This window comes from Gouania willdenowi, chromosome 12 (assembly GCF_900634775.1).
Source record: "Gouania willdenowi chromosome 12, fGouWil2.1, whole genome shotgun sequence".
NCBI lineage: Eukaryota > Metazoa > Chordata > Actinopteri > Blenniiformes > Gobiesocidae > Gouania > Gouania willdenowi.
In genome coordinates, this window is record NC_041055.1 from 409,248 (window position 1) to 423,586 (window position 14,339).

General features: G+C 39.1%; 1 protein-coding gene across 2 annotated transcripts; it reads left to right on the forward strand.

The window, feature by feature from the left end:
* The first annotated feature begins 866 nt into the window (after positions 1-866).
* Positions 867-11,676, forward strand: glulc (glutamate-ammonia ligase (glutamine synthase) c). 2 transcript variants are annotated; one of them, XM_028463205.1, is made up of 7 exons: positions 867-965; positions 1,949-2,123; positions 8,833-8,994; positions 9,094-9,240; positions 9,324-9,451; positions 10,571-10,770; positions 11,238-11,675. In XM_028463205.1, exons 2-7 carry the CDS (start codon positions 1,955-1,957, stop codon positions 11,542-11,544), a joined length of 1,113 nt encoding a protein of 370 aa, XP_028319006.1. In that variant the 5' UTR covers positions 867-965; positions 1,949-1,954; the 3' UTR covers positions 11,545-11,675. The 2 variants fall into 2 exon arrangements, with proteins under 2 accessions (XP_028319006.1, XP_028319007.1); XM_028463206.1 differs by having other exon boundaries at positions 902-965; positions 1,885-2,123; positions 11,238-11,676.
* Positions 11,677-14,339: the final 2,663 nt, after the last annotated feature.

Here is a 14,339-nt window from a genome sequence, read left to right on the forward strand (position 1 = left end):
AAATGTAAAGAATGCGTGTGATTGATTTAATAGAGCAGCTCTATAGAGTCACTGTCTGTATTGTAGTTTTATTTATTCTCATTTTGTCTGTGTTTGTTGTTGTTTTTGTGTGTTTGTTTTACATAATTTATTGCCATTTTCTTTGTATCTCTGTTTTTTTTGGGGGCCAAACAAAATGAGTCTGTGGGCCACATGTGGCCCCCGTGTCATCAGTTGGATTTCAATAAATCCTTTGATGTTCTCTCATTCCCTCCATATTTGATTTTTCTATTTCATTCAGTTTTTCTGTCATTATATTAAACAGACTTTTATCACAGTAAATGCCACAAACTGATTGGATTCTATTTGAAACAGAACACAGACAATAACACACTACTGAGTGTTAATGTGTGTGTGTGTGTCATTTTCTGTGTATTTTCTTCTCTTTTTGTGTGTTTCTGTAGTAATTGTCCTTGTTTTTGGAGTCTTTTGTGTATTTCTGTTGCATTTTGTATATTTTTGTTGTTATTTTGAGTTTTTGGAGTCATTTTATATATTTTGTCATCAAGTTGTGCAGCTTTTGTTGTCATTTTGTTTGTTATTTTGTGTGTATTTGGAGTAGTTTAGCTTGTTTATGCAGTACTTTGTGTATTTCTGTTGCCATTGTGTGTTTTTGGAGTCATTTTGTGTATTTTTATTTTTAGTTTGTGTATTCTATTGACATTTTGTTTCTCTGAGTCATGTTGTGATGAAATCATGAATAATCTGTTGTGTTGTTTCCTGATCTTCTTTCTCCTCGTGCTGCATGTGCACACAGCGCTGTAAGGCGTCCTCTGATTGGTTAGAATCTTATGAAACAACAGAACCTGTAGTGACGTAGATAATAATGATCAGCTTATTTACATCATGCTTTAATAGATGAAACAGGCTCAGACAGGCAGACGCTCTCTGTGCTTCTACAGTCAACACGTTGTTCCTGAGTCACTGTGAGTCTGTGTGTTTTATAGACTTAGTCACAAACTTCTAATTATGGGTTTTTTAATGTGTTGTAGTTAGAAATGTTGTATTTATTTATTTATATTTCATATCTGTGCAGTTTGAATGACTTGGTGCTTTTATAATCTTTATTTATTTGATTTCTTCTGTTGCAGGATTTCATCGTATTTTCATGAAAACTTCAGTGTTAATTTAACTCCTGATGTTTTATGTCATACTTTCACTCATTTAGTGAAATAAAAATATTTCTCATAGTTTTTGTTGACTACACTATTTTGAATTCACAATAACTAGACTAGGGCAAATTTTAAAAAACAACATGCTAATGGAAGTCATGTGATCATACATATTGATCACATGTAATCTGTGTGTGTCTTTACAAACATTAAAATGATCAATTATCAGGTTGATTATTGGGGATTGAGTCTGTAATAAAAACTGCATAAACTCTTTATATTTTAGTCGACTATATCTGTGACTGCTTTAATCCACTAAAATATTTCTATGATTTAGTCTAAAAGTAGAACTGAAATAGTCCTGATGACGTCATGTAAAAACGTCTGTTTTAGTTTAGATAATATTACTGTACGTCACTAAAACTTCAACTCTTAAAGATGAGGTTGTAATTTAACAGAGAAGTTGATTTATGTTTCTTTGTAATGTATAAAACACATTATTAGTCTGACTTGTGGAGACATTGGTATGATTGTCTTTTTAAAATCTTAATTGTTTATCTAGTCCTTTTATTTTATTTTTAATGGACTATAAGTCCAGCATAAAGCTGAATTGAAATTGAATTGTAAATATGATTTAGGATCTGAAACATCTGGATATCCAGCACAGATGTGATCAGGTGACATGTTTCATCTGTTATATTAATATATTATTTTCTCACTTTGTGTCAAACAGCTTAGAACGTGTCTCACCTTTATGACCTGTCACCATGGTAACGTGACAACCTGTCTGCCTGTAGGTGACCATGGAGTTGGTGTCGTCCAGTTCCCGCCTCAATAAGAGCGTCCGTCAGCAGTACATGGTTCTTCCTCAGCACGGGAAGGTCCAGGTGACGTACGTGTGGATCGATGGTAGTGGACAAGGTCTCAGGAACAAGACCAGGACCCTGGACCAGGAACCCACAGGAGTCCAAGGTAAACACCACAGACTGGGTTCATTTTAACAGCAAATGTCTTTAGTTTTAAATTGTATTTATTTATTATTTTTTTTAAATGTATTAGCACATTTCTTTTTTTATTATTTGTTATTTTTTTTTATTGTGAAAAAAAAATGTAACAGCAAATTTTCATTTAGTTTTAATCTCATTAACTAAAACACAACTTTAGTTTTAGTCCAAAAAACTTAAAAAATAATAAATATCTTTTGGTAAAGTTTGTGTTCACATGTCTCTTTTTTATTAGTTATTGTCACTTAAAGAAATATAAACAATATAAACTGACAAAAAAATCTTGAGTCAACAAAATGAACTTTAAGTTCACCAAAGAATTTAAGTGAGGGGTTGTTTTTTCTACTGGATCACCAGAGAACATGGTGAGAACATGATGAGAACATGGTGAGAACATGATGAGAACATGATGAGAACATGGTGAGAACATGATGAGAACATGGTGAGAACATGGTGAGAACATGGTGAGAACATGGTGAGAACATGTGAGAAAATGATTAGAACATGGTGAGAACATTGTGAGAACATGATGAGAAAATGGTGAGAACATGGTGAGAACATGTGAGAACATAATGAGAACATGGTGAGAACATGGTGAGAACATGATGAGAACATGGTGAGAAAATGTGAGAACATGGTGAGAACATGGTGAGAACATGTGAGAAATTGGTGAGAACATGTGAGAAAATGATTAGAACATGGTGAGAACATTGTGAGAACATGATGAGAAAATGTGAGAACATGTGAGAACATAATGAGAACATGGTGAGAACATGGGGAGAACATGATGAGAACATGATGAGAACATGATGAGAACATGGTGAGAAAATGATTAGAACATGGTGAGAACATGTGAGAACATGTGAGAAAATGATTAGAACATGGTGAGAACATGTGAGAACATGTGAGAAAATGATTAGAACATGGTGAGAACATGGGGAGAACATGATGAGAACATCGTGAGAACATGATGAGAAAATGGTGAGAACATGGTGAGAACATGGGGAGAACATGATGAGAACATCGTGAGAACATGATGAGAACATGGTGAGAAAATGATTAGAACATGGTGAGAACATGTGAGAACATGTGAGAAAATGATTAGAACATGGTGAGAACATGGGGAGAACATGATGAGAACATGGTGAGAAAATGATTAGAACATGGTGAGAACATGGTGAGAACATGTGAGAAAATGATTAGAACATGGTGAGAACATGGGGAGAACATGATGAGAACATCGTGAGAACATGATGAGAACATGGTGAGAAAATGATTAGAACATGGTGAGAACATGGGGAGAACATGATGAGAACATGGTGAGAACATGATGAGAACATGGTGAGAAAATGGTGAGAACATGGTGAGAACATGAAAACCCCACACAGACAGGTCTCATAATAACTCCCACTGAGGAAACAAAGTTACTGATTATTAACGTAATAATTATTAAGTGTAATAAAGTTAGAGTACAGACAGTTCTCTCAGAGCTAATTATTCTACACAAACACTATAGTTATAATATGTAATTATCTGTAACAAACAAACGTTAGTGTTGAGCTGATATCTGAGGGAGAACGTAGAGAAGAAGAAGAATAGAATCATTTTATGGTCATTGCACACAAACAGACACAGTTATCATAAAAACAACATAAGGTACAGTAAAAGTGCGTCAGGTATTCATCATAACTCCAGACATACAGTACGTCCATACCTTCAAGGTCAAGCAGCCCTCCAGACGCCCCCAAGACACCAAGCCGAGAGGCAGTCACTGCCCCCCGCATACACACCCGAGAAAGCGCCAAGGAGCCGTGGACCCAACGCACCCCGCCACCGACCCCAACCCCCAACCCCAAGGCCCACCACACCACCACCACCCACGCACCCAGTCCCCTGAGGGGAGGGCCCAGAGAGCCCCCCCGCCCGAGACCCCAGCAGAGGGTCCAAGACCCACACCCTGCAGACGGCCAGAGCCGCACCCAGCGGGCCCAGAGCCAGCAGGGGCCGGACCCCAGGCCAGAAAGACCGGAACTGAAGCTGCACCGGGAACAGCCCGCCCAAGGACAACGACCACACCCCCGGCCGCCCTGGGAAACGAGGGGACGCTGCCAGCCCCCAGGCGCACCGACCCAGCCCCCCAGAGCACCCCAGGTCACCTTTTTTTTGACACCGCCAGCACGACGCGCCTTAGTTATTGCTAAAGTCCCACGCCCTCACCACACGTCCCCTGTCTGGCCCAGCCAGACCTCCACACCGGCATGCAGAGACCAGAGGCGGTAGTCCCCAGACCCCGGCCTCACCGGGTACCGCCCAAGTAGGGGCCATCCCACGCAGCACCCACTGGCATTTTTTTTATTTATTTTTTAATTTATTCAGTTTATTTCCGACATGGTTGCATTCACAGAAGTTTTGTATTTCTTTTTTTTGTTTTGTACATGTCGAAAAAGGAGACGAGAGAAGCAGTTTGCTAATCTAGGTCCCGTCTCCTGTTTAAAACACAGAAAATTTACATCAAAGCTTGTCTCTCTGGTCAAACAGTCTTTGGTTCTTCTGAGCACAATTACAGTTTTTTTTTTTGTCCTTTTTTATGTAGGATTTATTCTCATCTGTAGTCAGTGTTGTCTTTTTTATTCCTCCTCCTCTCCATCGTTGTTCGTGTCATCCTTCTTCCCTGCAGATTTCATTTCCAGCTGTTGTTTGCGTTCCTCCACTTCGAAAGAAAAGTTCATCTTCTTTCGAACTTCCTTGTTATCTTTCATTGCAAGAGTGCGGCCCGCGCCACCCACCCCGGAAGACCCCCGCCAGGACCACCCCGCCGGTCCCCAAGAGCACCCCCACCGGGACCGGGAACCCCCAAGGGTGAGCCCCCGGGCAAAGCACCCCGGGGAGCGCCCCCCCACCCCAGCCCACGAACCGGCCACAGTTTAGCAGGGCCGCACAGCGGCCCAGGCCCCGCTGCCCACCGGACGGGGCAAGCCACAAGGCAATGCCACCCACTGGCGCGCAAGCGAGCGAGCGACCGGTGGCCGCCACCGCAGGAAGGAGGCACTATAATGGCACCCACCCGGTGCGGAACAGCAGCCCCCAACAAAGGGCACCCCGGACCCACCCACCAGTCCGCAGATAGCAGGACAGACCTACCAGGCAGCAGACAGCAACCGCCACCACCGGAACAGCTAGCACCGCCCCCCAGCAAACAGCATCATCTCGAAGCGCCAAGCAACCCCACCCCAACCCCGCTACAGATGCCAGCACCCCCCAGCACTCATGTTGTACATCATTACTCTCCAGGAAGTTGTAGAAAATGGTTCAGATTCTCCAAAATGTGTCAAGTTTGTTTTAAAAAAATAGCGTCTATTGTTTTAAGAGCCAGAAAAAAGTGACTCCTTTAAACCACTGAGACACATGCATTGTTTTACTTCCAGGAAACATAAATTAAATAAATGCTTGACATTTTTTGAGAGTAAGAAATGTTCAGGATATATATTAAGAATGCACAGTTTAGGTTTAAGAGGCACTTTTTTACTAATCATTTTACTGCACAGATCCAGATACAATCAAACAGTGACCCCTGGTGGACACCACATTAAGTGCATTGGGTTAAAGTGATGTATAAACCATTTATACTGTAATCATTTGGAATGTATTAAGTGTTTGAACTAAGGAGCATGCTACTGACCACTCCTCAACTCTTCAACTGGTCTGTAAATCACTTCTAAAAAGCCCCAAAAAATATTTTCTGAGGATTCTTTGCACTTGTTTACGAACAATCGCTATACAGTAAAGATACATGTCCTTTGGACTGAAGATGATTGTAGAGTAGAGAACCTGCACCCATCTGAGGAACCAAACCTTCTAAGAACTTCAATAACGTCATTATCTGAGATATTAGATTTCTCAAAAAGTACATGAACTACTCTTCTAATGTTGTTAAACCCCTGCCTCATTTCTTCATTTAGGGGATTCAAAAAATACTGAATAGTCAAAGCTACTGTATATAAGACGTCTCCATGACCTGTTGATCACTTTCTAAGCTAGTAGCTTCTTTAGCCCTGTCACCATGTTCATAATAGTTGTTTTTTATTTACAGATAGAACATTATATCTAGCTCTCTGTTTATATAGTTCTACAATTAACTGCTGGCAAGGATTTGTCCTGTGTTTGAAACTTGTAAAACTTATCATTTGATCTGTAAAGAAAACTGTAAAGTCTTTCCACCTCACTGTAGCAGATGTTTGATCAAAATAAACATCTATTCGTGCTCCAAGGAATTCTGAGCCACCGTCTGTGAGGATGACAAATGGAAATTTTAACAGGAAATAAGTTGAGGCATGATCTGAGATTACTATACTATCATACCGACAGTTACTAATTATAGATAATAAGTCTGCTGAAACTAGATCATAATCAATACTGGAAAAGGTTCAGTAGAAGCTGGAGTAGCAACATGAAGTTAACTGACGTGGTGCTCACTTCTCCATACATTGATTCATATCTTCTTCTGTTGTCTGTGGGTGTGAGGTGTCTATCCCTGTAGATCTATCCAACTCTGGCTGCAACACCTCCAATAAGAAGATGACCAGCTAATGCTGAGTCATCATTGTTTGTCCCATAGACATGTACCACATTTAGCCTGACAGAACAATACGATATCGTTAGTTACATTGATTAGCTCAAAAAGAACGGACTTATGTATGAGTGTGATTACACCTCATGAATGTGAGCTAAAGAAAGCTGAAAACACCATGTTCTCCTCACTCTGATCCTCTTAAAGGAAAACTATCTTAGTATTTACTGTACCTGCTGGATCCTCCTCATAACTTACTTTCATTTAACACTTTTAATTAATCCTCACATTCCAGGAGGAAAACTAAAGTTCAGAGGTCAGAAGTAGAAATTAAAATCATTTCAAGATGATGAAACTTAAAGTGGCTCCTGCTAATATCCAAAGTAAAAATACAGGAACATCAATAACAAGGAGAAATCTGTAAACTCTACTGAGTGTACCTATCAAAATAAAATACACCCACCCACCCCAAAGAAAACACATCCTAAGGAGCCCACTAAGGAACCCACTAAGGGACCCACTAAGGGACCCACTAAGGGACCCACTAAGGAGCCCACTAAGGAGCCCACTAAGGAACCCACTAAGGAACCCACTAAGGAACCCACTAAGGGACCCACTAAGGGACCCACTAAGGGACCCACTAAGGAACCCACTAAGGAACCCACTAAGGGACCCACTAAGGGACCCACTAAGGGACCCACTAAGGAGCCCACTAAGGAACCCACTAAGGAACCCACTAAGGATCCCACTAAGGAGCCCACTAAGGAACCCACTAAGGGACCCACTAAGGATCCCACTAAGGAGCCCACTAAGGAACCCACTAAGGAGCCCACTAAGGAGCCCACTAAGGAACCCACTAAGGAGCTATGGTGGTCCACACATGCTAAAGTCATAGTGAAGAACCATGACAACCCCCTCCCCCAAAAGATCTCCTTTCAATGATCATTATAACCAAAATAAATCAGAATTTAGTCTGTACTTAATACCACTGACTGTGTGTATAACACATAATACAATAATTAATAATAAATAAATAATAATTGTGCTAAGAAGGTAATGTCATTACTGTCGTGCTCGTATAACCACCAAACACTAATAACAGACTTATTCACATAAAGTGTTAATGAAAAGGAGCGACTCTAGTTAGTCACTGTACAAACCCCTCCCCCACCGCTACCGTGTCATAAGTGTGGCGTCTTCTGTCGTATGTAATGAGCAGCGTTGCCGGGTGAACAGTCCCGTACCAGAGGTTCTTCACTTGTGTAGGTCAGCAGAGAAGTCTGAGAAGAGCATAATACTTTGGTTGTTGATAAGTAGACGTCCCTTCGTCCTCACAGCCCACATAATCCGTGTTTTGTAGTTCAGGAGTTTGATTATTACCACTCGGGGTCACGCGAGCCCCGTTAAGCCTCCTAACCCTGTGTGCTCTTTCAATCAGTAGTTGATGAGGAAAGTTGTCCACCTTTTTTACCAACTCCTCAATAACAGTCTTCAAGGTTGTGTTCTGGGTTAGCAGAGATGTAATGTTGTCCTGGTTAGCACTGATTATGTCTTCAGCTCCAGTAATACGCACCTTCAATTCAGCCTGTACCCCTGGATTGCTTCAAAAAGTCTGTCAAATCTCAGCACGAAGTCGCTCTAAAGAACCTGGTTAGCAGGGCTGGTAGCCATGCTAGCACATGTAGCTTCACTGCTAGCTTGCTGCGCAGAGTGTAATTTAGCAGATTTCTGTGACCGCTTCGGTGGTTTTGGCGCCATCTGGAGCTACGAGTTGCCACAGCAATAAGATGTATGGTGGTCAGGATTATTAGTGGTTATTTAGTTTGAGTATGACGGAGGGGTCTGAACACCTGTCCACTCAGCACCGGCCCATGACCAGAAGTCACCTTGAGTAGATCTGGTGAGGAGGAGGAGGAGGGGAACCTGTGGGGAACCAAATGAAGATAAACTATTTTCCATCAGCCCTGAAGTCCAGGTCTCAAGCAGTAAATCCTTCTAACTTCTTCAAGTTCGATTCCATCCAGCGTAGACATTCCAAAGTCAGACGTGTCTCACGTGTTAGAGCGTTGTTGTGGTGTTTCCTGTTCACACTAACTTTATCTCTCTCCAGATGTGCCTAAGTGGAACTTTGACGGCTCCAGCACCAACCAATCAGAAGGCTCCAACAGTGACCTCTACCTGGTCCCTGTGCGTATGTTCAAGGACCCGTTCCTCCTGGATCCCAACAAGCTGGTCCTCTGTGAAGTCCTCAAACACACACAAGAACCTGCAGGTGGGTGTGGCCACATGTTTCTAAACTCTGATTGGCTGAGTGATGTTTGGATGAAGTAAAGCTTCATTGATGTACTTCTGGTTTGTTCCTGTTGCTCAGAGACCAACCTCCGTCACAGCTGTAACTCAGTGATGGACCAGGTGAAGGAGCACGCCATCTGGTTTGGTATAGAGCAGGAGTACACCATCCTGGGCATGGACGGGAGACCGTACAGTTGGCCTATCAACGGGTTCCCTGCTCCTCAGGGTGATTCAGCTCCTACATACAGTCACTGTCACACTGTGTTATATCTGTGTTAACCTTCTCATGTGACCATGTGACCTTTAAAGGACCGTTCTACTGTGGTGTGGGAGCAGACAAAGCTTACGGGCGAGACATCGCAGAGTGTCATTATAAAGCCTGTCTGTACGCTGAGGTGAAGATCGCTGGTACTAACGCAGAGGTCATGCCCTCTCAGGTGAGCTGTGGTTTACAACCTCTGGAGACGTGGACAGGTGTGACACTGAGAATGGTCCAAAATTAATTTAGTCAGTGACTAATTTGTGCCTATTGTGTAGTTATTGTAATACCAATACTGGTCAGTAGGGGGCAGTAGGTAGAACAAATATATATTAGAGCAGTGAACACTAGTGTACCATGAGGAAAGGTGGGATTTGATGACAACCGTACTGTTACAGTGATCTGCCTGAGTATCCCAGCGCGGGGGGGCGTGGCTACGTCATTGTTGGTGCGTGCTCACACTGCTCCGTGTACGTGTGTGATTCACCTCAACAGGTGTGAAACCAGAGCTACTGGTGAGCTCATCATAACTGGACTGTTAAAATGTTAACTCATCATTTTATAAATTATTTGCTGAGTTAATGAATTTGTTTATATGAGAAAATAGTTTAAAATTATTTTAAAACCTTGTTTATGTATTTAAGGGTTAAAATAAGTTAGTATTTAAAATATAGCATATTTCTCTTTAATAAAATTCAGAGTGAAAATATTACATTTATTTATCAAAATAGTAAAATATAAAAGTATTTCTGTTGAGAAATTATTAAATTGAAATATTAATATCTATAATTAATATGAACATAAGAAAAATGTTTCAAGTTGTAAAAGTAGACATAGTTTTCTGTTTGGTTAATGATTAATTTTACACATTATTACCTGCATTGATTTAATAAATAAAAGTTTAAAATATACTTTTACCAAATTAAATGTATTGACCTGAAATTGTGTTTATTTGTACTTTATTTGATGAAAAATGATGAACTTATTAAGATTGTGTTTTATGATCAAAGGTTTTTCATCTTTCTGTCACTGGAAAGAATTAAAGTTAGAACGAGTAAAATCCTGAGTTTGGTTTAAGTTCATTATTTATTAAGTGTGAGAATCTATGACGTTATAAACATTATGAATGTATTATACAACTATTATATTTTCATTTACTACTTTGTATATGCACTCATTTCATAATACACAGGCAAACTGTGTGTGTGTGTGTGTGTGTGTGTGTGTGTGTGTGTGTGTGTGTGTGTGTGTGTGTGTGTGTGTGTGTGTGTGTGTGTGTGTGTGTGTGTGTGTGTAGTGGGAGTACCAGGTGGGTCCCTGTGAGGGGATAGAGATGGGGGACCACCTGTGGATGTCCCGTTTCCTGCTCTATCGTGTGTGTGAGGACTTTGGTCTGAAGGTCTCTGTTGATCCTAAACCTGTGGCGGGGGACTGGAACGGGTCCGGGTGTCACACCAACGTCAGCACCTGGAGGATGAGGCAGGATGGAGGACTACAGTGAGTTAGTTCATCCATCCATTGCATCCATCCATCTATTCAACCATCCAACCATCCATTCATCCATCCATCCATCAATCTATTCATCTATTCATCCATCCATCCATCCAACAATCAAACATCTAATCTAATCCTGATGTTAATGAGCTGTAATTATAAACTGACATCATTTCCTCTTGTTAAATGTTGGTGAAGTTATATATAAATGTTCTATATCTACAGGTTTATAAACATAGACTATTGTTCTATATCTACAGGTTTATAAACATAGACTATTGTTCTATATCTACAGGTTTATAAACATAGACTATTGTTCTATATCTACAGGTTTATAAACATAGACTATTGTTCTATATCTACAGGTTTATAAACATAGACTATTGTTCTATATCTACAGGTTTATAAACATAGACTATTGTTCTATATCTACAGGTTTATAAACATAGACTATTGTTCTATATCTACAGGTTTATAGAACAGGCCATAGAGAAGCTGAACAGGCGTCACATGGAACACGTGTGTGTGTACGACGCTAATGGAGGTCAGGACAACCTGAGGCGTCTCACAGGGTTCCATGAGACGTCCAACATCAAACACTTCTCCTCAGGCGTGGCTGATAGAAGCGCCAGCATCCGCATCCCTCGCCAGTGCTCCAAAGAGGGGCGGGGCTACTTCGAGGACCGCCGCCCAGCATCTAACTGTGACCCCTATGCTGTGACCATGGCTATAGCTAGCACCATCCTGCTAATGGATGAGGACAACCAGGAAAAGTAGAAGTATAGAAGTATAGAAGTATAGAAGTATAGAATTATAGAAGTATGGAAGTATAGAATTATAGAAGTATAGAAGTATAGAAGTATAGAAGTATAGAATTATAGAAGTATAGAAGTATAGAATTATAGAAGTATAGAAGTATAGAAGTATAGAATTATAGAAGTATAGAATTATAGAAGTATAGAAGTATAGAAGTATAGAAGTATAGAAGTATAGAAGTATAGAATTATAGAAGTATAGAATTATAGAAGTATAGAAGTATAGAAGTATAGAAGTATAGAAGTATAGAAGTATAGAAGTATAGAAGTATAGAAGTATAGAAGTATAGAAGTATAGAAGTATAGAATTATAGAAGTATAGAAGTATAGAAGTATAGAAGTATAGAAGTATAGAAGTATAGAAGTATAGAAGTATAGAAGTATAGAATTATAGAAGTATAGAAGTATAGAAGTATAGAATTATAGAAGTATAGAAGTATAGAATTATAGAAGTATAGAATTATAGAAGTATAGAAGTATAGAAGTATAGAATTATAGAAGTATAGAAGTATAGAATTATAGAAGTATAGAAGTATAGAAGTATAGAATTATAGAATTATAGAAGTATAGAAGTATAGAATTATAGAAGTATCAGGAGCATAATATAATAATCCTCCCTATCTCCTTTCCTATCTCCTTTCCTATTCACTGTTCTTTAACCCCCAGATGTGTTGAAGTGGTGGCCATGATAAAAGCGTATTCAAATTTTGTGAGGAAAGGAGGCGTGGCCATAGGATTATTACGTCACCTAGTGGAAGTGTCTGATCGTCAAAACAAACATGATCGCCTTTTCCTAACTCCTCTTTTAACATCTTTCCTTCACCTTGTGACATCGTCCATAGAGTTAAGGAAAAGTGGATAGGAAAGGAGATAGGAGGGACTATGTTTCTATATTTCTGTTTTACTGAGAGAAGTGTGACATTGTGTAGTTCCTGTGTGTTCTCTGTAACCTGCTCTACTGGTTGGAAGTCAAAGGATTTACATCTTTTATGTCTTTAGGAGCTGAAACATAGAAATACAACAAACAAGAAGAAAGCTTTCTATCATCATCTTTAAAGTTATCCTCCTCTATTTTTATAAATGTGTCCTCAAACCTTCTAAATGTCATTATTAGTAGATTAGTAGATGTCTAACTAAACACATTTTTTATGCACCATAATCATTTAATTCACTTTTAAAAACAGGACTATTTTACAGTTTTAGAGCCTGTGTTCCTCCATCTTTAAATCATGTGATTGATGATGTCACACGGCCCCACTGTCTGTAAACATCTCATTGTTTTCTATTGGAGTGAAACATTCAGCCTGATTTATACATTATTTAGCAGATTTTTCAGTCACAATAACAACTTGTGCTACTTTTAGTTGATCTAAATAATCAGAAAAAGTTCAAGATGTAGATGTAAACCTCTTTTGTTTCATGAAAGATGATTTAAAAAAAAAAAACAGTTGTGACCACAGGGGGCGACAGTTCCAACTCTGAGGTTTGGTAACACACAAGGAAGCAGAGAAGAAGAGCTCTCCTAAGGAACCTTTACTCTCCCTTAAACAGTGCGCTGACACGCTCTGGTGGATGAAGTTAGAGAGTAAATCACAGACTGTTGAAGGACTTCCACCCAAAAGTTCTTCTATCCTCAGGGTTTGTGTGACATCATCAATCACATGATTTCAAGATGGAGGAACACAGGCTCTAAAACTGTAAAATAGTCCTATTTATAAAGGTTAATAAATGAATATGTTTAATATGTTTCATAGATCTACTAATAAGGACATTTAGAAGATTTTAGGCCAAACTTGTAAAAATAATGTAGGATCTTTTGATGAAACAGAATAAACCCCTCCCCTTTCTCTCTACCTGATTAAACTAATTAAACTAATGTTTTGTCCTGTCGATGAACTAAAGACTAAAATGACCAGACGGTGAATATTTGTTTGGACAATGGAAATATTTGGAAAATGTAAACACAAAGTTTTCAGTAAATGTAAAGAAAGAGAATGTTTGCACATGAGCAGATGATGTCACTGTACAAAAGAAATATTATTTAGAAGTTGTCATAAATAAATATCTACAGATAAATAAATGCAGTCGACACTAAACACACACATGTTCAACGTTCTATTATAATTATAATATATTATAATCTATGATATAATAGATTATAAATTATTATAATTTATGACATAATAGATAATCTCAGTTGTTACATCCAGTTTGTTGTTTCTAAATTTCTATGAATATGTGAAAGGTAAATAAATGAAATGAATCTGTTTTTCACATTATGAGTGACTTCATTTAAAACCTGCTGAATGTTCATTAGATCAGTGGTTCAGTGGACATGTTCAGCACTTCTAAACCCTTTTACACCTAATGTCTGTGTGTTGACACATTATCATTAACTGGATTATTATATTGATTCTTAATCAGTTTGAAAAAATAAAAATTTCTCATCAAATGGCAGAAATGTAAAAATGTCATATCTCAGTAATTAATAATACTAAATAATTAATAATAATTGACTGACCTTTATGAAATGTAACTCTGTTATGTCAGGTTGGTTCCTTAAAATGAATTGTTTATGTCAGTGTGATTATTAATGATCAGTTTGATCAGATTACTGATCAGATCAATGGTAAATAGACATGATTTATATAGAGCTTTATCACCAGCTTTACATATCAGCTCATTCACCAGTGGGACAGGACTGACATGCAAGGCACTAGTCGACCACTGGGAGCAACTTAGGGTTCAGTGTCTTGC

Coding starts and splice junctions, on each gene's coding strand:
- glulc (XM_028463205.1), top strand. CDS start 1,955: ATGGAGTTGGTGTCGTCCAGTTCCCGCCTCAATAAGAGCGTCCGTCAG. Junction 9,241..9,323: donor CGGGTTCCCTGCTCCTCAGG/GTGATTCAGCTC, acceptor TGACCTTTAAAG/GACCGTTCTACTGTGGTGTG. Junction 9,452..10,570: donor CAGAGGTCATGCCCTCTCAG/GTGAGCTGTGGT, acceptor GTGTGTGTGTAG/TGGGAGTACCAGGTGGGTCC.